The sequence below is a fragment of the Castor canadensis genome, chromosome 6 (genome assembly GCF_047511655.1).
Source record: "Castor canadensis chromosome 6, mCasCan1.hap1v2, whole genome shotgun sequence".
Taxonomy (NCBI): domain Eukaryota; kingdom Metazoa; phylum Chordata; class Mammalia; order Rodentia; family Castoridae; genus Castor; species Castor canadensis.
Window position 1 is genome coordinate 132,620,896 of NC_133391.1, and position 24,725 is coordinate 132,645,620.

Below are 24,725 nucleotides of genomic sequence, written 5' to 3' on the forward strand. Positions count from 1 at the left end.
TATGATCCAGCAATTCTACTCCTAGGGATATACCTGAAGGAATGTAAGTCAGATTACAATAAAGGCACCTGCTTACCCATGTTTATTGCAGCATTATTCACAATAGGTAAGCTGTGGAAACAGCCAGATGGCCCAGTACTATGAATGAATGAATTAAGAAAATGTGGTATTTATATACAATGGAATATTATTCAGCCATAAAGAAGAATGAAATTTTGTTGTTTGCAGGTAAATGGATGTAACTGAAGAACATCATCTTAAGTGAAGTTAGTCAGGTTTAGAAAGCCAAAGGCTGCATGTTTTTTCTCACATGTGAAATACAGACCCAATACAAATATAAGCAATATTGTGAAAAACGGGTCACGCTAATGGAGGGTCACATACGAGAGAGAGGGAGGTAAAAGAAGGAAATTAAAAAGGTGAATGTGGTTGATGTGCTTCCTATGCAAGAATGAATATAGAGTTTTTAAACCTGTTGCAATGATCATAAGAAGGGGACTTAGAAAGGAGAAAAATAGAGGGGATGAATCAATTCTGGTTATATGTATATACATGGAAATGTAACAATGAAACACCTTCTATAGCTCAAACAAACAAAAATGCTACTTTTTTTTTTTTTTTTACAAAAACAGAACAGGAAAGCAAAACAGGTCCAGTCTGTAGGGGGTGGATACCAGTGGCAGGGGGGCATATATAAGAAAAGGGGGTTGGAGGGTGAATGTGATGGAAATATTCTGTATTCTTGTATTGTAAATAGAAAAATGAGACCTGTTGAAACTATTCCAGGAATGGGGGGTGGGGGTGGGGAGGATAAAGGAGAATGATGGAGGGGGTGAATTCAATAATGATAAATTGTAAGAAATTTTGTAAATGTCACAATGTACCCCTAGTACAACAATAAAGTATATATATAAAGAATATAGTGTTTGACCTAGAAATTATACTGGAAGCAATTTAACATAGGAAAATAATAATAGTTTCATGCAAAGAATTAGTTACAAGAATGTTCATGACCGCATTCTTTTTTTAAAAATTTTGGTGTTTTGAGACAGGGTCTTGCTGTGTAGCCCAGGCTGGCCCTTTTACTTGAGATCCTTCTGCCTCAGCCTCCCAAATGCTAGAATTACAGACACGTGTGCTATAGTGCCCAGCTAGCATTATTTTTTATAGCAGAAAATTAGAAGTAAATTAATCCAACAGTAGAGGACTTTCATGATTTACCCTAGTGATGAAATATATTCATCCATTTCATATTTTTGGTATTTATTGACATGAAAGTAATATTATGTTTGTAAGAACGGAGAGGATAGTAGTGGTTCTGAGTGGTATATGAGTTTGTTTTCATTTTACTGAGTAATATTTTTTGCCACCCTCCCCCGGAGCGTATATTGCTTTTCAAACGAGGAAACCTATTTTGATTAAAAAACATTAGAAATGTTCTCATTTTCATTTTGATATATCTGAAGTTTAGCTATTAACTGCATACCCATTTTCACATTGTTGTAGAAGCTTAATTGTTACATGTAGGTTTAGTTTTGTCTCCAAGAAAGAGATAAGAGAAGTCATTGTCATTACTCTAAAAAAAAAAAAAATAGAGTCAAAAGCTTAGAATAATGTACTTTTATCCTTGTTAAATGAAGTTGTTTATATGTTAGAATACTAAAAAGTAACTTTGCATACTAATTGAGCATTTACATTCTAGCATTGGTTATTACTCAAATTTTTGCTTCAAGTTTTATTAGAATCTGTTAAATAGATAATCACAATTCTAAATGACAAAATACAATTTGGAAGAAATATTTTTTCATTTTTGGTAGTATGATTTTTACAGGTTAATTTTTTTTGTTGTTGTTTTTTGGGCAGTACAGGGGTTTGAACTTGGCCTCAAGCTCTACGGTTTGAGCCATGCCCCCAAGTGTTATTTTTAGTTATTTTTTCAGATAAGTTCTTGCCTATTTTCGCCTGGGACTGGCCTTGAACTACAATACCCTTATCTTTGCCTCCCATGGAGCTGGAATTACAGGCATCACACCTGGCTTGTTTCTTGAGTTGGAGGTCTTGGCTTTTTGTCTAGGGTGACCTTCAACCATGATCTTCCCAAGTAGATGTGATCATAGATGTGAGCCACTGGTCCTACAAGTTAATTTTTTAAAATCATTTTTATTCCCTTTCTGCGCAGCTGGGGAGCTGAATAAGGTTATAATTTTTGGGTTGAATTATAGAACACTGTAGCTGTAGAGTTTGGGAAGATGAGGATCATTCACTGTGGGGACATGGGTTTTCCAGTGTTCTTTGTTTTTGGTACATAGTTTGAAAAATAATACCTTTTAGGCTAACTCAGAGCAAATAACTGAGGTCCAGTTTTTATTATTTTGAATGGCTTACATAGATGGTAATAACAACTGCTAGTCATTAGGAAGAAGGAATGATTGGGTTGTTATGTTTGTTTATTTGTTTAGCAGAACTGGGGTTTGAACTCAGGGCCTACACCTTGATAGTGTTTTCAAGATAGGGTCTTGGGAAATATTTGCCTGAGCTGAGTAGCTAGTATTACAGGCATGAGCCGCTGTGTTTATTTTTATGAGAGGTAAAGTCATATATAAATCGTGTCATTTATGGCAAAAGCAGATTGCATGATGGTAGGATGATAATGTGATTTGTTGGGTTTTATGGCATGGTAGGTCTTTCTTGGTAAACTTTTCCGTACTTGGATTTCTTGTTTCCATGGTAACGTAGGTGCTGTGCTTCTGGTACCCAATGAGCAGCAAGATATAGTAAGCTTCACTAGAATAGAGATGGTCTGTTCTATTCATAGTCATATCCTTGGCAATCACAGTTCATGTAAATAGGTGCTCAATAAAATAGAGGTAGAAAATTTTAGTGGCAAACTACAAAATGTGAAATGGAGTTAAGTTTTTGTTTATGTTTCATAATAACTACTGCCACTCCACCAACCCTTTTTGCATTGGTTATTTTTGAGATTGGGTCTCACTTTTATTCCTGGGCCAGCCTGGGCCATCAACCCCTTATTTATGCTTCCCCATGTAGCTGGATGACAGGTACGCACCATTGTGCCCAGTCATTGGTTGAGATGGGTCTTGTGAACTGTTTCTTAGGCTAGCCTCAAAACATGATCCTCCTGATCTCTGACTCCTGAGTAGCTAGAAGTATAGGCTAGAGCCCCCATGCCCAGCATAGGACACCTCTTAATATCAGATACCTCATTGAAACAGCTTCTCAGGAAAAAAAATATGTATCAAATTCATTTCCTTGTTAGAAATGCCTATTAGATGTTATGAAAGTTGGTTTCTTAGGTTGAAAAATGTTTTATTTATTTTCTCATTTACTTATTCCCATGTGGAGTTGTGTTTTCTATAAGAATCACTGTAGAATATTCTGATTCTGTAAGTTCTTATGAAAGGTGTTGTCTTAGCACCCTTTCTTTATATAATTGTCACAAGATGAAGTAATACCAGAAGCATCCCTGCAGTGATTAATCACAGACACTTTTCTTTGTTTAAAACTTTGCTTTATAAGATACTTTTTGAAGACATAATATGTAGAATTATCTTTTTGACATAAAAATGCCCCGAATGCTTAGATGTGGTATGTTTAAGTATTTAATGTTATACACCCATTTTATAGAACACTTGTAAATATTTTGGTAAATTTTACTTTGTAATTGGGATGAACTTAATGGAAAAGAAAATTATATAAGTATTGAGTATACATTGTTGTTTTGTTCTGTTTCTTTCCAGTGCTGGGGAGCTAACCCTACGCCTCACACGTGCTAGGCAAGTGTTCCACTACTGAGCTGCATCCACCGCCCGAGTATACTGTTAATAATGAAAGTGAAGCTCTATTAGTTTCATGTTAGCCAAGCTTACTAACTCCTGTGGTTTTTCCAAATGCTATTTTTTTTTTAAAAGGGAAATATCTGCTCATAAAATCTTCTGAAAAAACTAAACCAAACCAAACAAAATAAAAAACAAAACTGTTCTGGGTTAATCAAGTTGGTAATTTGAGGCTACCTCATGTGCTGAATTCAGCTCCTAAGTTGTAGACATTATGTTTTAACTTTTGTATTGCATGTATCTTGATACATCTGCAGGATTTGAATTGATTAATGTTATTCTTAGATGGGAACTTGTGAGAGGCTAGATAGCAGCAGTGAGGGATCTTCTTAATGTAAGATGGCTTTCCAAGGGGATTGAGTGTGACAGTAGTGGGAGGTCACTGGTAGGGCAGTGATTCACTGATTTTTCTCTGTAGAACACATGGGAGTTTTAAAGCACAATGCAGTACTAGTGTGTTTAATTAAATATGCATGTGTTTGTTAAAGTAGATACATTGTCATACTTGAGTGTTAATCTTCTGACACAAAAACATTCTTTTAGAAATTTTCAGAATTTAAATAAAAAAATCATGAGTTTGATGTCAAATTAATTTCTTTGTGACTTGAGGGAATATATCCTTGTTTAATTTCACCTTTTCCCAATGTGAAAAGGAACCATGGGACCTGAAAGAAAAGTGTTGGGTAAGGAGATGGACAGAACAACTGGATGGGCACCATTTTGTTTATTGAATAATGCTATTCCCCTTTAAAATGTAATTTGTTTGCTTATTATTTGGTTTAGAATTTTAGGGTATATATGCAAACAGAGGGCTATGTTTATCGTTACTGTTATTTATGAAGCACTGTGCTAGATATGTTACAGATTCTATCAAAACAAGTCCCTAAGGTTGGTAGGCATTTCTCTTTTATAGTTAAGTGGCCAAGTTAGGACTTGAACTTCCCCATCTCCAGTTCACATTCCTTCCAGCAGTCCCTTAGGATCTTTAGTGTGGGTCTGTAGTGATGGGTTTTGGTAAGTCCCATAAGTGCTTGTGTTGTGGTTTTGATTAGTTGCAAGTTATGAATGAGACTAGTTGGTGAAGATTAGATATGGAAGAGTAGTAAGAAATGAGTTGGTTGGTATGATACAGTCACTAAGATCACAAAAATAGTTCAGTTTCCACATGCTCTACCCAGATTCCTCTGCTAACATCTTACCTATGTATGATAAAATCATCAGTATTACTAACTAAACTACAGACCTTATTCAGATTTTACCAGTTTTACATGCAGTAGTTTTTTCACATGTAATTCTCTGAAATGTATCTCATATGTAGATTGCTGTAACCATTACCACAAGCAGTGTTCAGAGACTTCCTATCACACCACAGAAACTTCCTCATGCTGACCTTTCCTAGGCATTTTCCCCCTAAACCAACCCTTAGTCCTCAGCAACCACTGATCTGTTCTCCTTCACTACAGTTTTGTCATTTCATTTTTATTACTTAAATGGATACATACTATAGCCTTTCAAGATTAGCTTTCTTTAGACTTACTGTTCTGTTTTTATTTATTTATTTTGAGTGGGATAGGGTTTGAACTTCAGGGTGTTATACTTGCAAAGCAGGCTACCACGTGAGCCACAGTTCCACTCCATTTTGCTCTTGTTACTTTTTTTTTTATTTTTGGTGGAACTGGAATTTGAACTCAGGATTGTGAGTTCATAAAGCAGGTGCTTTACCTCTTGAGTCACACCTCCAGTCCATTTTGCTGTGATTATTTTGGAGATACGGTCTCGCAAACTACTTACCCAGACTGGCCTCAAACTGTGATCCTCCTGATTTCAGGCTCCCAAGTAGCTAGGATTATAGGCCTGAGCCATTAGGATCCAATCTGCTCTGGTTATTTTGGAGGTGGGGTCTTGTGAACTATTTGCCTGGACTGACCTCTAACCATGATCTCAGCCTCCCAAGTAGCTAGGATTACAGACTTGAGCTGCTGGCGCTGGCAATTCATTGTTTTATTGTAGTAACAAATAGGTACAGTTAGAGCCACATACACATGCAGAATTATTATATATTTAAATTCATATAGGTCAATATTTAGATTTTAAATTATATTTTTGAAGTTAGAAGATGAAGTACAGGTAAGTTTTAGAGCAAAGAGAAGGAAAATACACAAAAGTAGTATACAAATATGCAAAACAGTAAAAATCCAACTATCTGTTCTTGATGCTACACGTGGAAACTTTCTGACAGAAAGCTAGATTTTTTTTAAATAGTACTGGAAGCTACATCATCTTTCTTGATTGTCCAAGTTATCAAAACAAGGATGACTCAGTGGCATTCTGTAAGAAATTCATTTTGGGGGGAGTCATAGACTAACATTTTTGAAAACAAATCTAACCCATTTTCATCCAAGTTTTTGACATGGGACTTCCTGGTTTCTACCTGAGAAATGTATTCTTATGGTCCTGTAAAGATCCCTTCTCTGGTCACACTTCATTATTTTCAGAGCTCAAAGCTTTGAGAATCTTGTTGTTGATCAATTTCTGAATCCCCTTAGAGAAGTGGTTTCTTAGTTTCCAGTTCTGCAAATGTGTTGCTTATATATAACTCCAGATGTCAGTTGGCAGGAGCTGACTTCAGTAATACTTCTGAGGTTTAGGCTAGAGTGTTACTACCTCATGAGCATGGACTCTTAACAGGTATTCCAGAAGCTCCGGCAAGGCTCAAATCAGCCAGTTCAGTTGTTCCTTTGTCATCATAGATTTTGAGGTTTTAAATCTCTGAAAAAAAATCTTGAGAGTGGTAAAACACAGTCCTCTGTGGCATTTGTTACAAGTAATTTTTAACAAATGAAGATTCCACAAGTGGACCAGTATCCAGTATTTGTTTGAGATGCATGGAAAGGAATTCAAAGATGAGATATACTCTGATATAATCTGCATAAGCACATCTTGAAAACTGACTGTAGTTGAATGCTTTTTCTGTGATACTAGAGGTCAAACCCAGGACCTCATACATGCTGAGCCTGCACTCTACTACTAAGCTACACCCCCAGTCATGAAGTACTTTTAATAGACAAATCTCCCAAATTGCAGTACTGGGAACCTCTTCCTCTCCACTCTCTGGTATGATTTTCTTTGTCTACCACTTGACCAGTAATTTTTGGTCTACCCTTATATACAACTCCATAGACACCGACTCCAATTTTCTCTGTTTTGGCATGCTCCTCCGTTTTTCCTCATGCAATAGGTGTGGTAGATCTTGGCTTACTATCTTGTAGTAGCAGCTACTATGTTTATATCACTTCTCACTCAACTGCCAGGAGCATCCCCCACCCTTTTTTTTTCAACTCAGAGTAACACCCTTGAAATCTGTCTACCTTCTGTGCATTAGTAGTTTGTTCCTTTTATTGCTGAGTAGTACTCCATTTTATGGATATATCACAGTTCATTTATTTGTTGAGGGACAACTTGTATACATCCAGTTTTTGGCTTCTACAAGTAAAGCTCTATGAACACATGTCTACAGATTTTGAGAAAACGTAAGTTTTAATTTTTCTGGAATAGATACCTAGGAGTAGATTGCCGGATCTTTTGGCACATGTGTGTTTAAGTATATGAGAAAATGCCAAACTGCTTTCCAGAGTGATTTTATACACTGGTAATGTATAAGGTTTTACGTTCCTTCAGCAGTAGTATTCTCTGGATTTTTATTCTGGCTTTTCTAAGAGGTGTGTATAATGCCTTATTGGACCTCTATTTTCCTTTTTCAAATGGCTATCTAAGTTCAACTAATTTTCTAACTAATTTTTTTCTAACTAATTTCTGTCTATTTTCTAACTAATTTTTTTCTGTAGAGTTTTGAGGGATCTTCCTGTAGTCTGGGTACATAAAGACTTTTGTTGAGTGGTTTATCTTTAATTAATTAATTCATTCTTTTTTTTCAGTACTGGGGTTTGAAATCAGGGCCTATATCTTGAGCCACTCCGCCAGAGCAGTTAGGATTGCAGGCGTGAACCACCAGTGCCCAACTTTTCATTCTCTTAAATTTATCTTTTGATAGCAAAAGTTTTAAATTTGAATGAATTAGGTTTATCAGTATTTCTTCTAAGGATTGTGCTTTTAGTATTATGTGTAAATATTCTTTGCCTGTTCCTAGATTATAAAGATTTTTCTAAAAGTTTTATAGTTTTCTGTTTTATACTTACCCTGTGGCCCATTTGATTTGGGTTTTGTTTTATACAAAGTGTGCAAGGTTCTTTTTTTTGGGGGGGGGGTAGGTATGGATGACTAATTGTTTCAACACCATTGACTCTCATCTGACTCTCCTCATTTTACTGTTTTGTTTTTTTTTTCTTAAGCCTGTGTTAAAAAAAAGCAAGTTAGCAGGCTGTATTGTGTGGGTGCATTTCTGGGTTATATTCTTCCTTTGTTGACGTATATGTCTGGGCTTCTACTAAATCACACCAACTTGATTACTGTAGCTTTATAGTGGTTAGTAAAAACTATATCAAGTAGCTTAAAACTGAGTGGTTAAAAGAAAAAAGTTACAGTATTTTTCTCACAAAAAAGTTCAGTGAGTGTGATTCTTCTAACTTTATTGTTCTTTTTCAAAATTGTTTTTGGCCATTCTGGTTCCTTTGCTTCTCTGCACAGTTTTTTTTTTTTTTTTTTTTTGCTGCACAAATTTTAAGGTGAATATGCTCATGTCTACAAAAATTCATTTTGCTGCAATTTTGATAGGAATTGTATCTCAGTTTGGGGAGAATTGGCATCATTACCTTGTAAAGTGTTCCAGTCCATGAAAATGGTATATCTTTATATTTCTTTAGGCCACTGATTTTTTTATTAATTTTTTTGTAGTTTTCAGTATATAGATCCTATGTATATGTTGTTAGATTTATATCTAAATATTTCAATATTTTGAGCTATTATAAATGATAAGGTGCATTTGTTTGTTCATATTTTGAGACAGAGTCTCACTGTGTCCCCCTGCCTTTGCCTCCTGATTGCTGGGATCACAAGTGTGCACTACCGTGCCCAGCATAATATGGTGCTTTAATTGGTTTCAAATTGCAATTATATAGCTATAGGATTGATTTTTGTATTGACTTTATTCTAGGACTTGAAGATAGATTCTTTGGGTTTTTCTACCCTTTCCTAGTTTTTAATTCTATCTTACTGGATGCTTTTTTTCATTATCCTCTGTAAGGTTCTATTCTCCATGACCTTTTAATCTGGGAATCAGTGCTTGGTTTCTCTTCTCTAACTATACTTGTTCCTCAGTGATATAATTCGGTTTCATGGCTCTCATACAACCTCTATGCCAAATTTATATCTTTAGCCTGGACTTTTCCCCAAAATTGTAGATTTTGCATCGGCCGCCTACTTGACATCTCTCTGCTAATGGGCATCCCAAAGTAGATGGCTCTGAGAGTGAGCTGTTAGATTTCTTGCTCATTCCAGTTCTGCCTCCAACCTTCCGCATCTCAGATAAAGCAGCTTTAAATTTCTGATCGGTCAAGTGGAAAACCTTGGGGCCTTTCTTGACTGCACTTCCTTACACTAATATTCAGTCACTCCATCAGCAAATCCTGTTGACTCCACTTTCAGATTAAATCCAGAAGCTGACTGTTATAAGACCTGTGCCAGGCCTGCTCCCCACCCTAACTAGTGCCTGTACAGTGGAGGGACTTGGTTATTTGAACAGATTGAAGGATTGCTGCTTTATTAAAGAAGTGGTCAGGGCACTTAAGATCTCACTTTCTGTAGTTGTTTTGTAAACTTTTATGATGAAATGTACCTAATGATGACAAAAATAACATTTAAGTTCTTGGAATTTGTAAGACTTTGATGCAGGTCCTTAGCCTTTTGATTTGTGTACTGAATTGAGTTTAAATGTATTTAATATTAAACTGCTTCAGAGATTCTTCTGTAAAATTTAGTGAAAGTTTACAAATAGGAATGCATCTTATCTTCATCTTGTATTAGCTGTAATTTGTTTTGTAGGTCTGTTAATAATTATTTTTCAGTTTTTTAAAATCTTGCTTCTAGTAAAGAGTATATTTATGACATATATTCCAGATAAGCACTACGTGTCTCATAGGATATATGCATAAGGTAACCTCTCTGAATTGCTTACAGGAAATACCTTCCCATGGTAGTCAAGGTAGTCTTTCATTTATTAGTACTTGTGACCTTTGTTCTTTCCTCTTGGTTCTTGCCTTTTTATTATATTATTATCATCATTATTATTATTTGTTTATTTGAGACAGAGTTTCTCTATGTAGTGCTAGGCTGTCTTTAAACTCCTGGTCTTCCTGTCTCAGCATTGCAGGTGTTGGTATTACAGGCATATACCACCATGCCTATGCTTACCTCTGGTTCTTGCTTTTTTTATGTAGTTCAGCAATTATTTTTGTTGCTGGTTCATTCTGTTCCCTAAGTTGTATTTTCTCATGTTATCCCCATGTGCCCCAGATTACTTCAGTTTATGCATGAATTAGATTCTCGAGGTCGCCAGCAGTTTCATTAATTAAATACAAGCAGATAGAAATGAAGTACAGCACTGGCATATTCTTTTTCTGTCATAGTAAGAATTATTATATTTCAGAGTCTCACATCTTTTGACAACTTCTATTTTCCCCTTTTTTCTTTCTTTTTCACTTCCCTCCCTTCCCTTCCTTTCTTTTCTTTTCTATGGCATCTGGAAGTGAATGGAGGGCTGCATGCATGCTAGGTAAGTGCTCTACCATTGAGCTATACCACCAGGAATATATTTTTACTTCGTTTTTAAACATTTTTTGGTGCTTAGTGTTGCACTCAGGACTGTACATAAGCTCTTCCAGTGAGCTACACTGGTAGCCCCAAGTTGTATTTTGACTCTTTCTTATTTGGAATTTCCTCCATTGGTAAATAAGCAAAGGTATCAAATGAGCATGGGGTTAGATTTCATCACTTAATCTGCAAATATTTGCAAATATTCTAGACTTGGTGCTGGGATAAACTAAGTAGAGTAGGTACAGTTTAGTGATTATCAGTATGAGCCTTACCACTGGAAATCATCATGATAGGTGAAATATGCCAAACTTAGAAAGACAAATTTTTCATGTTTTCTCTTATATGAGGAATCTAGATTAAAAGAAAAAGACATAAAGGTAAAAGAGGGACTATGGGAAGGGAAAAGGGACCAGTGGGAGGGAGAACAAGAGAGAATAATAGGGGTGAAAGTGTGTGTGTGTATGGTTAAAGTACATTATATACTTGTATGAAAATGTCATAATAAACACATCATTTTGTGTGATTAGTATATGCTAATTTAAACACCTAAACAATAAAAAGGAATATGTTCTCTCCAAAAAAAAAAAATAAGCAAAGGTAGATTTTCAAGTGACCTAATAGAGAAGGTAGACTAAAGACATACATGCATCACATGTCTGTTTAGCTTAGGGGTATATAATCTATCCATCATTCTATAGTCTAGCCCGTACCTCTGGGTTCTTTAGGCTTCTAACCTCCATCCACATCCTTCCCTCTCATTCAGGCATTAAGAAGAGGATGTGATTGCCGAAATATTTCACAAATGGACATTATCCTCATTTTTTTCCATGGGGTCTTTTGGTCTTCCAGTGGAGTCATTTAATCTTCTGCACTATTGACATGGTTCCTGACCTTGCAATAGATCTCAAGGCCCTTGCAATTAGTGTCAGGATTTCTCAGAGGCAGTATGTCCCTTAATGATGTGCTACTGTGGGCTCTGGAGTTTCCTGTCACTCCCTCCTGGATGTCTGATGTATTTTATATTCTTAAAATAGAATACTATTTTTTTAAAAAAGGAACAGAGTATCAGCTCATGATATAGTATTGAGCTCATGACATAGTATTGATTCTGTATTTGTATGAAAAAATACAAGTTTTGATCACCTTAAAACTTTATTTTCTGGAGGCATTTGTATAGTTTTCACTAATAATAAAATAATAAAAATAGTCTTGCTATCAACCCTGCCACCAGTTTTTCTATCTAAAAGTTTATATTTCGGTTATGGTTCCCAGGTCCTGTGTATTTGTGCAAGAAATTAAAGAAACTGTGGTGTGACCATGTTCTTACATTGTCTTTTTCTATCTCTGATAAAGGATGGAGAATTGTTCTTACGGTATTTAGTTTGTGGAAGTAATGAATTACCTTATCATATACTCTCTTGCACTATTATAAATACTCACTGGTAGAAGTAGAAAGCTGTTCTTATTTGTGGATGACTGTGAGTTTACTGTGCAGAGAATCTGAGAGTTAAATGAAGTAACTGTGACTGGCCATTGGGCATTTTAAAAAGCAGGATGTGGTAATGTAAAATGGTATAGCCTGTTTGGAAAACAGTTGGGCAATTTCTTAAAAAGTTAAAAATAAGCTTACTATAAGACCCAGTAATTCCACTTATAGATATCTACATATAGAAATGAAAATATCTCCACATAATGACTTGAATGTGAATGTCCAAAGTATCATTAGTCATAATAGCTCCAAACTGGAAACAACCCAAATGTTTGTTAACTGGTGAATGGATAAACCACATGTGCTATGTACGCACAATAGGATACTGTAGCAGTAAAAAGGAAAAAAAAAAGTATGGTCCAACGTGGATGAGCCTCATGAATATTATGCTCAGTTATATTAGTTACAGAGAAAATAATCCATGTTGTATGATTTCATTTATCTGAAATGTCCAGAAAAGGCAAATCTGTGTAGAGACATTAAACAGATGAGTGGTAACCTCAGGTTGGTGGTAGGGACTGAGTGCAAATGGGCTCAAGGAACTTTTTAGGGTAATGAAAATATTCTGACACTATATTATACTGACCATTGTATATATAGCTCTATAAATTTTTCAGAATCACTGAATTTTAATTTTAGAGTAGATGAATTTTATGATATGTAAATTATACCTCGAAGTTGCTTAAAAGGGGGAAGGGAATTAAAATTAATTTTGCCAGCTGAAATATTAAGAGAAACATTGATAAATACAGTCATTTGAGAAATAATGAAAGGGGAGTTTTTAAGAGATGAATCTTTCAGGTAAAAGAAAGGGTGTTTGATTTGAGTTGATAGAAGTATAAACACAGCCCTTTCACTTTTGCCTTACATGTAGTACATGCCAAAGATAACATCAAATGTTTATTTAAAAATTTTTATTTCCAATACTTTTGTATACTATGGCTGGTGGAGTATATAAGTGCTGTACAATAACTTTTTTGTCAAGGATCTTAATATTTATATCATTTACTTCCACATAAATGTATTCTAGGCAATAATTAGAACTTCAAATAAGGATGTGTATTTGGAAATGTTCACTACAACATCATATAGGGGAATCAAAAAACTGAAATCATCCTACACGCTCTTTGTGTTGGGAATGGGTAAATCAGTATTGTTTTAGTTATGCCTCTTGTAGTTGCATGGAGTAGAAACCTTTTCTAACTAGCTTAAGTAAAATTGTGCTTTGTTGAAAAGAATAGTCTAATAAACCCAAATACTTGCCTCTTCCTTTCCACACTTTGAAGGGTCAGGCTAGTCACTTCCTGCTCTACAGACCTGCTTTGTCCTCAGCCCCCTTGGTCCAGTGCTGTTTGATGCCTCAGATAAATTCAGTCTCATTGCAATTCCAAAATTATCCAGAATAGGAATCTAAACTAGCTCATCTTTTTGAGCCTTAAGTGGGTCAGTGAGTGATTTGTGGTTGGTGAATATTGAGGTTTAGATAATTAGTGGAAATGAAATGGCATTGGGTAATATATGTCATCAGCTTATGTGAGGGATGATAAATATTGGTTATGATCAATTTAAAAATATTTCTCAGGCCTTTCTGTGATGTAGTCTTTTCACTCAGACTCTCAAAATGAATAGTGTGCACTTGTGGAATATTTATGCTTATGTCCTTACTTAAAATCTCTTTAGTCTGGTTTCTACCTTTCCTCATAAAACTTCTTTTATAAAGATTGGCAATTAAAAGCTCACTGGGCACTGTGGATCAGTCTCCACCTCCTGAATTGCTCTTTCTTTCTGGTGTGGGCTCGGTGATGTTATTCCTTCCTGAACTGCCCTTAACTCACCTAAAATCACCTCCACAGTGCTCATCCATTTCTTTCTTACTTTGGATCTTTTTGTGCTCATCCCTTCCTTTTCTTTTGCTTTTCTACCACTTGAAGCACAACTGTCATCCCTTTAATGTCACTGTTGCCTTGTGCTTTTCACTTTATGTGTATTCGGCACAATATCTTTCACACTTGTAGCTACAGAGGTCCTTTACATCCTCAAATCTGTACCTCTTGAACCCTTCTACTGAAATTCAGATCTTAATAATCATAAACTAAGTGGATATCACCACCTTGAGTCTCACCAACTTTCCTTCTCTTCTGAGACCTCAAAGTTCTTTATATCTCCTTTTTTTTTTCCCCTCTACTGTAATTATGTACTATGCTTATTCAGCTTTGTATTCCTGGTAGCACTTAGTAGAATTCTTTGCCCGATAGATTCACTCAGCATTTACCCACTTAAATATTCCTGTTTTTAAAAATTGGCTATTTATTATATTTGGTATGTGTATTTTATTTTGTTTCCTTCCCATTCTGAAAAAATATCTACAAACTTTTTTTGTGTGTATAAATTTAAGAATATTAATATTTTCAGTGTATTTAGGTCTATGAATATGAATTTTCCCTTAGAATAAAGACACAAAGCCTAATAAGTTTTAGACAATAATACCTTTATTCCAAGGAAAAGACACTTAACTGAAAAATGCAGTCAATTCAGAAATACGCTGTGTATACCATAAAAGTTTATATTACATTGTATTGAATTCTTGAAAGTAAAATGAACTGTAGAAGTACTGGTACATTTATAAATACAAAATAAATTTGCCCATTCACTTACATAGTTTTTTGTTGTTGAAGGCTAAATGTTTAGTTACTGTGTAAAGCAGGCAGTTACTAAAATCATAGATCTATGTCTTTACCTCCACAATGTATGCTGATAAGTGCAAAAAATTCATGTACATCTTGAAGTTACACTACAACTATGGTATATGTGTTGGAGGCTTGGACACTCACCCCATTCCTCTCTATTCAGATATGAGAGTATTTAGTATAAGGGTCAATTAGTAAAGTCAGTTCTAGTGTCTTTTTATTTTGTGAGTGTGTGTGTAGCATTTACTAGAAGAATCGCTTTGGGAACCTTGTAATATCTTAAAGACTCTTAAAGGGTTGCCAGCTATTGGCAAATTGACTCAAATAAAGAAATAAGCTTTGGTTCATGTATTCAGTGTCTAAATGAGAAATGGAAAGATAAATAAAAGAGTTGGTAATGAAAGAAATGTCCTTCTCCTTTTTGGTCCTTTTTAGGTAGCGCAAATTTAATATTGTGATAAATACACTTGGGCAGAGTTGGCAGAGCCTTGGTTGTCACTCAGCATTTACAGTCTCAGTGGAATTAGTGAAAAATGAAAATGGTCATCAACTCTTGGTGCTTCATGCAGAGATAGCTCTTAAGCCCACAGTGAGCAGGTTAGCTTAGAGGTTATGGTATATTGTAGGAAGTATGGGAAGATTATGGGGAGAACCTTTTATACTTGGATCAGTCTTGAAGTTGACCTCATGTTGAGGGTTCCTGCCAGAGCACTTCTCTTTCACAAAGCATTATGAGTCACTATACTGCAGTATTCATCAGTAGACCAGGTTCAGTGAAGTAAAGGAGAACTGAATTCTTAAAGTTCACATTTAGGCAAAAGCTAGCATTTTAGGAGATGAGTTTGAGGCATGATCTTTATGACATTAGTGACAACCAACAAGAGAGCTATTAGGTGGTTCACTCTTAACACCATTCTCCATTTTTTTCTTACAAAATTTTATTTGAGTTCAGACTCCTTTCCATGGCAGCTCTCTAAACCTTCTCTGTCTGGGTGTACAGAAATGAGCGGATAAAGCTTTACTTTGATACTCTGCTAGCTTAGTCAGTGACTTTGACCTGTCCAAATGTAGTAGTGACATAGGGATGGAATGGGGAACATCAAAATGTTTTCCTTTTGGAAGCAAAGTCCATGACAAATTGGTTTAGAAGTAGTGTTGAAAATCTGGTGATTAAATGACATCAAGAGCATGAAAAGAGATTTCCCCAAAATCTGTTTAGTGTACTCGGGCAAAAAGATTTTCCTTGTTAAAGTCGAAGCTTTTTTCCTATGGAAAAAACAATTTACCCTAAACTGTAATCCTTCTAACTTCTGTTGCATGCATTGCTACATTTCTTTTTTATGTGTGCTCTTATTTATTTTTATGGCAAATGCATTTTAAATCATAGTCTCTGGGATAATTGCTGCCATCAATCAGTTTCAATAACTTTTAATGATATTTTCATTTATTCCCTTTTGCTAGCTGGATTGCCTTTTGCAATTCTTACTTCAAGGCATACCCCCTTCCAACGAGGAATATTCTGTAATGATGAGTCCATCAAGTACCCTTACAAAGAAGACACCATACCTTATGCGTTATTAGGTGGAATAATCATTCCATTCAGTATTATCGTTGTAAGTTAAACCCACTTTTCCAAGTTTATATTTTTTGAGCACTTGGCTTAATTTTGTGTTAGACTGTTAATGATTAAATGTATAACCCTCCACAATTTTTTGTGCTTTTTAAAAAAATGTGTTTTTTAACCTTTAATTGAAAGTTTGTTTTATCAAGATAATCTCAGATATTTTAATGAGGCCAAATGTATAACAATGTATAATTAGAAGTACCTTATTGAATATGTATAGATTTTATGCTAATCTTTTTCATTTCACTATGATTACTAAAGCTATAATTTGTACTGTTTAAGTACTAGCTATATGCTGTAGTATTTGTTTCTAGCATACTTCTATGTAAGATGTTATTTTATAAATTATTATATCTATGAGTATTACTACTCTTTAATCACTGAATTCTAGAAAAGATAAATTGTTAAGTAATGTTAAAACTTCATCTAATCTGTGTTTAAAGAATTTTTAGGTTCTGTCATAAGTGGGAGGGGAAAGTTACAGTTTTATGATTAGCAATGGGCATGAAAAAATTTTTGCTGTTATTGAAGGCAAGACGTGTCTTTGAACCAGAGTAGTAACTATTATCTTCTAGTACTTCAGGTGGAAACACTTAGAGAATGTGGCTCTAAGGAGGAAGATAATCTTTGTATCCAGAAATTTTATGACTTAATTCATCAGTTTTGCTCCATAGCTTGTAACTTAGACACAAGATTTGTGTTAGTTGAAAGCAGAAAATATGGTCCTATTCAAGAGAAAGGTCAACAGTATATATATATATATATATATATATATATATTTGGAGTTTTTTTTTAAATTCTTGATTTAGAAATATAATGTCTTCAGAATGATCACAGCATCTTATCAGCATGAAAGTTAATTCATTCTTTGTGGTATGCAATTAATAAAAGAAAATATCTATTGATATTTGTTTCATGAGACTGTGAGCTTCTTAAAGGCAAAAATAATACCTTCTTTACCTTATCGTCTTCAACGCCTGCCCTGGAGCCTGGCATGTCCTAGGTGTTTACATGAAACTGTGTTTGAATAAATCGAGCAGCAGAGGAATTATGCATTAACCTTGGTGACTCTCAAGAGCTACAAAATGGCGAAGTTTTAAGAAATAGGCGCTGGTGAAGTGGCTCAAGTGGTAGAGTACCTGCCTAGCAAACGTGAAGCCCTGAGTTTAAGCCCTCGTACCACCAAAAAAGAAAAAAAAACCCAGGAGTTCCAGTAAGATTGCCAAAAAGCAAGTTAAGCCTATGATTATTCCATAAGGAGGGAGTAGCTCCCCTCCTTTTTTATTTTGTCTTGTTTTATAAAGACAGGTGTTATGTTTCCCAGGCTGGTTATAAGTTCATGGGCTCAAGTGATCCTACCATCTCAACCTTCCCAGTAGTGACACTACAGGAATGCACTGCCATACTTGACTGATTTTTTCTTTTCTTAAAAGCATACGTGTTTGGGCTGGTAGAGTGGCTCAAGTAACTAGTGCCTGCCCAGCAAGTGTGAGGTCCTGAGTTCAAACTCCAGTGCCGCCATAAAAAAAAAAAATAAAGATACATTTCTCCTAGGAATGGGGAGAGGGGGAAATAAAAGAGAATGATGGAGAGGGTGAATTCAAGTATGATATATTTGATGTAAGAACTTTTGTAGGACAACAATAACAAAAACGTTCATGGTAGAAAAAGTGAAAATTATACATGTTTCTGAAAGATTAACTTAAAATACAAGTTGTTAAAACTTGTTAAATGTGAGGTATTTGCAGCTGATCTTGATTACAGACAAGATTTGTGTATTAAATAGTGTTAGAAATATACTTATCTTTCAGTTCTACTTTTCTGTCATAAAAAGGATGTTGCACAAACAAAACTACAGAACATGTTACAAAGTAGAGAGCTGCAACAGAACAGGGTGCCCTTTTGCTGGGTGCTGTATGGATGTTCATAGTCTTTGCAGTATGCATAGGCCTGACAAACAGCCTAGCTCATGAATTAGATCTCATTGGACCTTTTTTTTTTAAAAGAACACCTCTGAGAAAGTTATTTTTACATTTAATAAAATGCACATTAATGAGTATAGATTTCTTTAAAAAAAGATAATTATTTAAAAATGTTGGAAAGGGGCTGGTAGAGTGGCTCAAGTGGTTAGAATGCCTGCCTAGCAAGTATGAGGCTTTCAGTTCAAGCCCCAGTGCTGCCAAAAACAAAAAAGAAATGAATAGAGACTAAAAAAATAATAAAAGTGCTGATAAAAGTACTATTTTTATATCAGCAGTATCAGGAAACAAACTATTCAGGGCAGTGGTTTCATGTACTAATTTAAAATAATTCCAGTTTATTTATTAACTTAGCTTCTTTCAAGTAATACTTGGTTAGAGTTGTATATGTTTATTTTTTTAGAAAGTAAATCATTAAAAAGTCACTGACTGAGGCTTTATACCAGGCTTTTGACACGACTTGCAAATGATCTATCATTATATGAGTGACTGAGGGAGTCTGTTAAGACAACCAAGAGTAATATAGTTTCTCAGAAGACCATGGAGAATTTCAATAAGGAGGAAATGATCAGTGAAGTGATCAGAGTTAAAGTAAATGGGGGTTGATAAAAATCCATTTGGTTTTGATGGTACACTTTTTGGCTTCTGACAAAACTTTAGTAGAATAAAGGAATTGAAGCAGTTTAGGTTTTTTGGGAGGGAGTAGAAGATGTGGAAATGTGCCAGGGATATTAGACCATTCCTTTGGGAAGGCAGGTCCTGCATGAAAAGACATAACTGTAGGGAGTATAGAGACGTGATCTTAGTGAATGGAAATAGAAAGGAGATTAGGAATAATATTATGAGGCATAGGCTTAAAGGGTTGAATCACAGTGATTTAGGTTCTTACTATTGTTCATCTTCATAGTATTGTTTTACTCCCCCAAATATTGTCTTTAGTTCTTTAATAATTTATTGTATCCTTAGAGTCTAGGTAAATAACTCATGAGAAAATTTCCCAGTTCTAGGACTAATTAGTCACCAAAGACTAAGAACTGGCCTCAAGGGCAGGGTAAGGTATTGAAATGAAATGATAGCATATGGCTGTCTTGTGTAGATCAAGTGGACAGATACATCTCTACGTTTAATTCAGAGGACTTGATTTATAACTTCTCTATTGTCTGTTTCTCTCTATAAAGAGGAGCATATTGATTTTAAAAACTATATAGGCTAACCTGACACTTGCTGGTTTACAGTCTCCCAGCCATCCCAGTGTTAATGGTTAAGTTCCACCTCATGCTGCTTCTGTAGATGAGTTTGTGATCTTATTCAGTGCTCTGAATGTTCCTAGCGAGCTGATTTTCTATCATCAGTGCAAGAACAGGATTTGGGTGGCCATAAACAGTGATGAGTATGACTAGGAAGACCCACAAAACTCAGCACTATTTCTGGAAAATAGTTACATGTTTAAGAACAGCTGAAAATAGAGATATTCAGGTTTCCACTGTTAAAATTTCAACTATCAAAGATCAATTCCATAAAGAACTGTTAGAGAAGTCCTGGCTACTGATCTGTTGGGAATTACTGGGATCCTGTAATGGCCCAAGGAGGCAATAGATGCTTTTAATATGTAGGTTACTAGAAGCAGTCAGGAATAACCTGAGCAACATTGTAAAGATATGACGTCCCTAGAAGTACACATAGATTTCCTCTCCTGTGATTTGTTCTCAGAAAAGGTTTGATGAATTCATTCAAATGAGGGCCATATTTTCATGGGGCTTAATGTGTTTAAGGGAGTTTGATTTTTACACAAGAGGCAGTACCTTCAATTAAAATTCATTGATCACCTACTGTGTTTTAGGTCCCTGTGATGAAACTAGCAATTAAGAACTTGTTTTTGTGAAATTCATAATCACCAAAGTTAAAACATTCTTATTATAGAATTATTCTAATTCTAGAAATCATCAATCCAGATGAGGAAAGAATTTTTAGTATTAGGTTCTTGAAATCGCTTTCAGGAGTCAGGCATTTATTTTATTTATGACAAGACTGATCCTGAAGACAGTTAATGCTCACTAACTGGAAATGTTATAATACTTCCTAAAATGTTTTATGTAAATTTAAGATGAGGGAGAGAAACAAGTATGTATAAGTGAAACATTGTTACATTCTCTTCCTAGTCCCCCTCCCCTTCAACACACAGAAATGAGCAAACAGATTGTTTCCTAAGTGTGTGTTTAGGTTTTAGATATCTGGAGTGTGCCCATCCTATAGTTTGAACTCAAGACTTCCCACTCCACTGCTTCAAACATGTCTCCCGCAAATGTTACTATTTATAATGTTGCCTTTCAGTATTCTTTAAATTTCTTGGGATATTGGATTGTGAATTTGTAAAATAGTTGGAAACCTTTTTATGCTTTTAAGCTCATTACACTGTGTGTACATTCACAAATACACAACCCTATTAAAATAGTAGTTCATAACATAATTATGAGCAGGCTTTAATTCCAATTTTATAAAAGTCAATGGAAAAATTAAAGAGGGCAGAATCACATGAAATGTTTCCTTGGGGAAGAGAAAGCATGGTATGTACATTTGGTCATTTAGTAAGACACATGAAGGGAGCCTACACCTGAAGGTTTCTGGAAGGCAGAAGTTGGAGACCCTGTCTGCTGAATCTCTGCCCTCTAGACCTTTGGTCTCAGTCTTAGACCCCTTTTTTATATTAATATTTTTATTCCCTAAAACTGCTTTACCCTTTTTACTATGATGAATGTCCTCTGATTTGAAGGAATGTTTGAGAAAAATGAAGACTCTCAGATAAAAGTGCTTATATAAGGTAGATTCTGATTGGGGGGAGTTTGCATTCTTTGAATAGGCTGTAGTTTTTGTCTCCTAGGATGTATCACTGTCTGTCTATTAAAGTTCTTATATTCGAATACAAGAAAAGAAAAAAGCCTTACTGTTTCAGGTGTACTTTGTAAATAGCATCCACAATTGCCCTGACATTTTTTGTTGTTGTTATTTAGAATTGGATATCCTAAGTTGGCTAACTTGTAAAGAAGAAAAAAAAAAAAAAAAGGAGGAGGGAAAAGACTTTTTAAAACACAGATTTTAATTGTGATTTACCATTATCTGTTTTTTTTAACATATTTTTTCTGTTTCTTTTTCAGATGATTGTGGGAGAGACTCTGTCTGTTTACTTTAACCTCTTGCACTCAAATTCCTTTATCAGGAATAACTACATAGCCACTATTTACAAAGCCATCGGAACCTTTTTGTTTGGGGCAGCTGCTAGTCAGTCTTTGACTGACATTGCCAAGTATTCCATAGGCAGACTGCGGCCTCACTTCTTGGATGTTTGTGACCCAGACTGGTCTAAAATCAACTGCAGTGATGGTTACATTGAGGACTACATCTGTCAGGGAAATGCACAGAAAGTCAAGGAAGGCAGGTGAGTATGATGTGAGGCATCTCTAGAGTATTCCTGGAATATAGAAGGTTTCAGTGACTGGAAGACTAGCCATCCACTAGCTTGAGGAGAGAAGCTGGTATAATCACTAGGAGTGAATTGAAATCATAAGTGATCCTCGTTCTTTCTTTCTGTTCTTTTTTCCTGTTTTAACTATGGCTTTTTATCCATTTAGGAACAGCTTGCTGAAACTTTTTTTTTTTTGCCAATGTATAAAATGTAAAATGAATCTTGTAGATCATTCAGTTCAGGATCAGTAAACTTTTTCTTAAGATGCCAGAGCATAAATATTTGAGGCTTCATAGGCCATATGTCTGCAGAGTTCAGTAGTTCAAATAGTTATTGAGTCACTGTGTTTGAACTATTGAACCAGAGTTAATAGTAGCAGGAAAACAGTCATAGACAATACTTAGATAAATAGGTGTGGTTATGGTCCAGTAATACTTTGTTTATGCAAATAGCAGCTGCCCCATGGGTCATAGTTAACTGAACTCTGATCTAATCCAACATTTATGAACCTTCATTAGATCTTGTAAGCCCAAGCTGGCCTTGAACTTGCTGTCCTCCTTCCTCAGCCTTATAAGCACTGGGATTACAGGTATGTGCTACCCCACCTGGCTTTTGTAGCATTCTTAAAGTTACTTTCTTTGATAAGGTAACTTGGTGAAAATTGTGACAGTTCTTGGTCCTCAGGTTGCCTTATTTTTTTCCATGGTGTGTGTGTGTGTGTGTGTGTGTGTGTGTGTGTGTGTGTTGCCGAGGACTGAACCTAGGGCCTCCTTGCATTTGCGAGGCAAGCACCATACGAGCCCAGGTTGCTTTCTTATACACCCTATTAAGCTACTTTTTACATTGAATGAAATAGAATGTTTAGAACCCAGAAGGTTCACTTCCTTTAATTTATAGATGAGGGGAAAAAAAAACAAAGGCCCAGTAACATTAATTAAAGCCACTAATTAGTAGCATAGACAATTCCTCATCTCAGGTCTCAGAATTGTCAGCCTTTTCTAGATGTTACCTTCTTATATTTTAAGATAGCTGTTAATTTCCCTTATTCATCATCTAACAAATACTTTCTCTGGGTAAAAACATCTTTTAATGCTTTTATATTATATATGATTTCCACATATTCTTTGTCCTTATTGGTTCTCTTGTAAGCAACATAGGTCTGCAGCAGCTCCCATTTTTTGCTTTTAGTATGGATGAAAAAACACCTTATTTAAAACAATATAGTGTATAAACTTTGCTCCATGCTAGGGTTCAGCACTGAACAAGACATCTCACGGAACTTAAGACTAGCTGAGAAGACTTAATGTTAAACAAGTGGTGAGAATGCAAAAGAATCTTCTTGGTGATAAAGCGGCCAAAGAATAGAGGTCAGTTGTTGAATGTAAAACTCTGAGGTGGTGAGGAGGACTGATTGGGTGTAAAGTCTTTTTTTTTGTGTGTGCTGGTGTTTGAACTCAGGACCTCAGGTTTGCTAGGCAGGCATGCTACCACTTGAACCACTCTGCCAGCCCAAAGGTGTAAAGTCTTAATGAAGAGGGAAAAGTGACCAAAGAAGTAGGCAGTTGAAAAACAGTACATGGTAGAGAGTGATACTGTTGCTTTGAGCTCAGGTGACCACGTATTATTATAAGAGCAGTAGAGAAAGAATGGCTGTGAGCAATGATGATACCAACTTCATTCCTCTTTACAGTGCATCGGGTGAGAAGAGCTCTTTCTCTGGTTTGATAGGACTGTAGGGCCAAACAGTGTCATAGGGAAAGGCTCATTAGTTGAATGGTGAGGTGATGCAGTGAACCTTCAGAGAAGAGTCAGAAGACATAGGACAGGAAAAAGGACTTTAACACTACAACTGGAACTCCTGAGTTTACCCTGGAGGAGCTAGGACTATGGGCATGAACAATTGGCTAGGTTGAGGGAAGAGAAAGCTTATTGGACATGAGACTGAAATGTAAGACAAATGATAAAATAGACCAAATAGTTGAGTGAAAACATAGCATGAGAAAACAAAAGTAGTAGATTCAAATTATGATTGTATCTTTTTTCCACCTGAAACTTAACTGTGTAGCCTTTTTAAAAAAGTACTATACTGGCTGTGTGTGGGGGTGCATGCCTGTACCTGTACCTGTACCTACTCAGGAGGGAGGGACAGGAGAATTTAAGTCCTAGATCAGCTCAGGAAAAAGTTGGTGAGATCCTATCTCAAAAACAAGGTAGGCATAGTGCATGGCCTGTGGTCTCAGCTTCTCAGGAGGTGGAAGTAGGAGGATCATGATTCAAGACCAGCCTGGACAAAGTTAGTGTGAGACCTTTTCTGAAAATCTGAAAGCAAAAGGATTGGAGGTATGGCTCAAGTGGTAGAGAGTACTGAGTTCAAGCCCCAGTACTGCAAACCAAACCAAACCAAAACAAACAACTAAACAAGAAAACACATGCTTGTAATCCCAGTATTCAGGAGGTGAAAGCAGATGGATCATCAATTCAAGGCCAGCCTGCGTTACATAGTGAAACCCCGTCTCAGGGAAAAAACAAACAACAAAAAAATCTCACAAAACCCCCCAAGAAAACAACAACAAAAACATATATACTTGTAAGTGCATTGATGAAAACCATCTTTAAGGATTTAATCACAAAGGAAAAGAATAATTAGGTACAGGTACTCCTTGATTTATAATGGGATTATGCCCTGGTAGACCCATATCATAAGTTGAAAATATTGTAAGTCAAAATGCATTTAAGAGAAATAACCTACCAAACATCCTAACTTAGCAATACTGTAAAGTATAAATTGTTTCCCCTCTTGATCATGTGGCTGACTGGTAGCTTTGGCTCACTGACGCTGCCCAGAATTGCAGAGTACTCTATAT

At 35.7% G+C, this 24,725-nt stretch overlaps 1 protein-coding gene and 1 pseudogene across 9 annotated transcripts in view; one reads left to right on the forward strand and one right to left on the reverse strand.

Moving 5' to 3' along the window:
- The window catches only part of Plpp1 (phospholipid phosphatase 1), a 98,294-nt gene that overhangs the window by 41,469 nt on the left and 32,100 nt on the right, over window positions 1–24,725 (forward strand). For 7 of the 9 annotated variants that reach the window (XM_074077493.1, XM_020171949.2, XM_074077495.1 and 4 more), the window contains one exon: window positions 21,554–21,834. In XM_074077493.1, coding sequence (XP_073933594.1) covers window positions 21,554–21,834 — 281 coding nt within the window. Of the gene's footprint in view, window positions 1–16,259; window positions 16,412–21,553; window positions 21,835–24,725 lie in introns of all 9 variants that reach the window. The other 2 variants (XM_074077494.1, XM_020171959.2) reach the window with 1 other exon arrangement.
- Window positions 6,131–11,381, reverse strand: LOC109691701 (cyclin-dependent kinase 1 pseudogene; annotated as a pseudogene).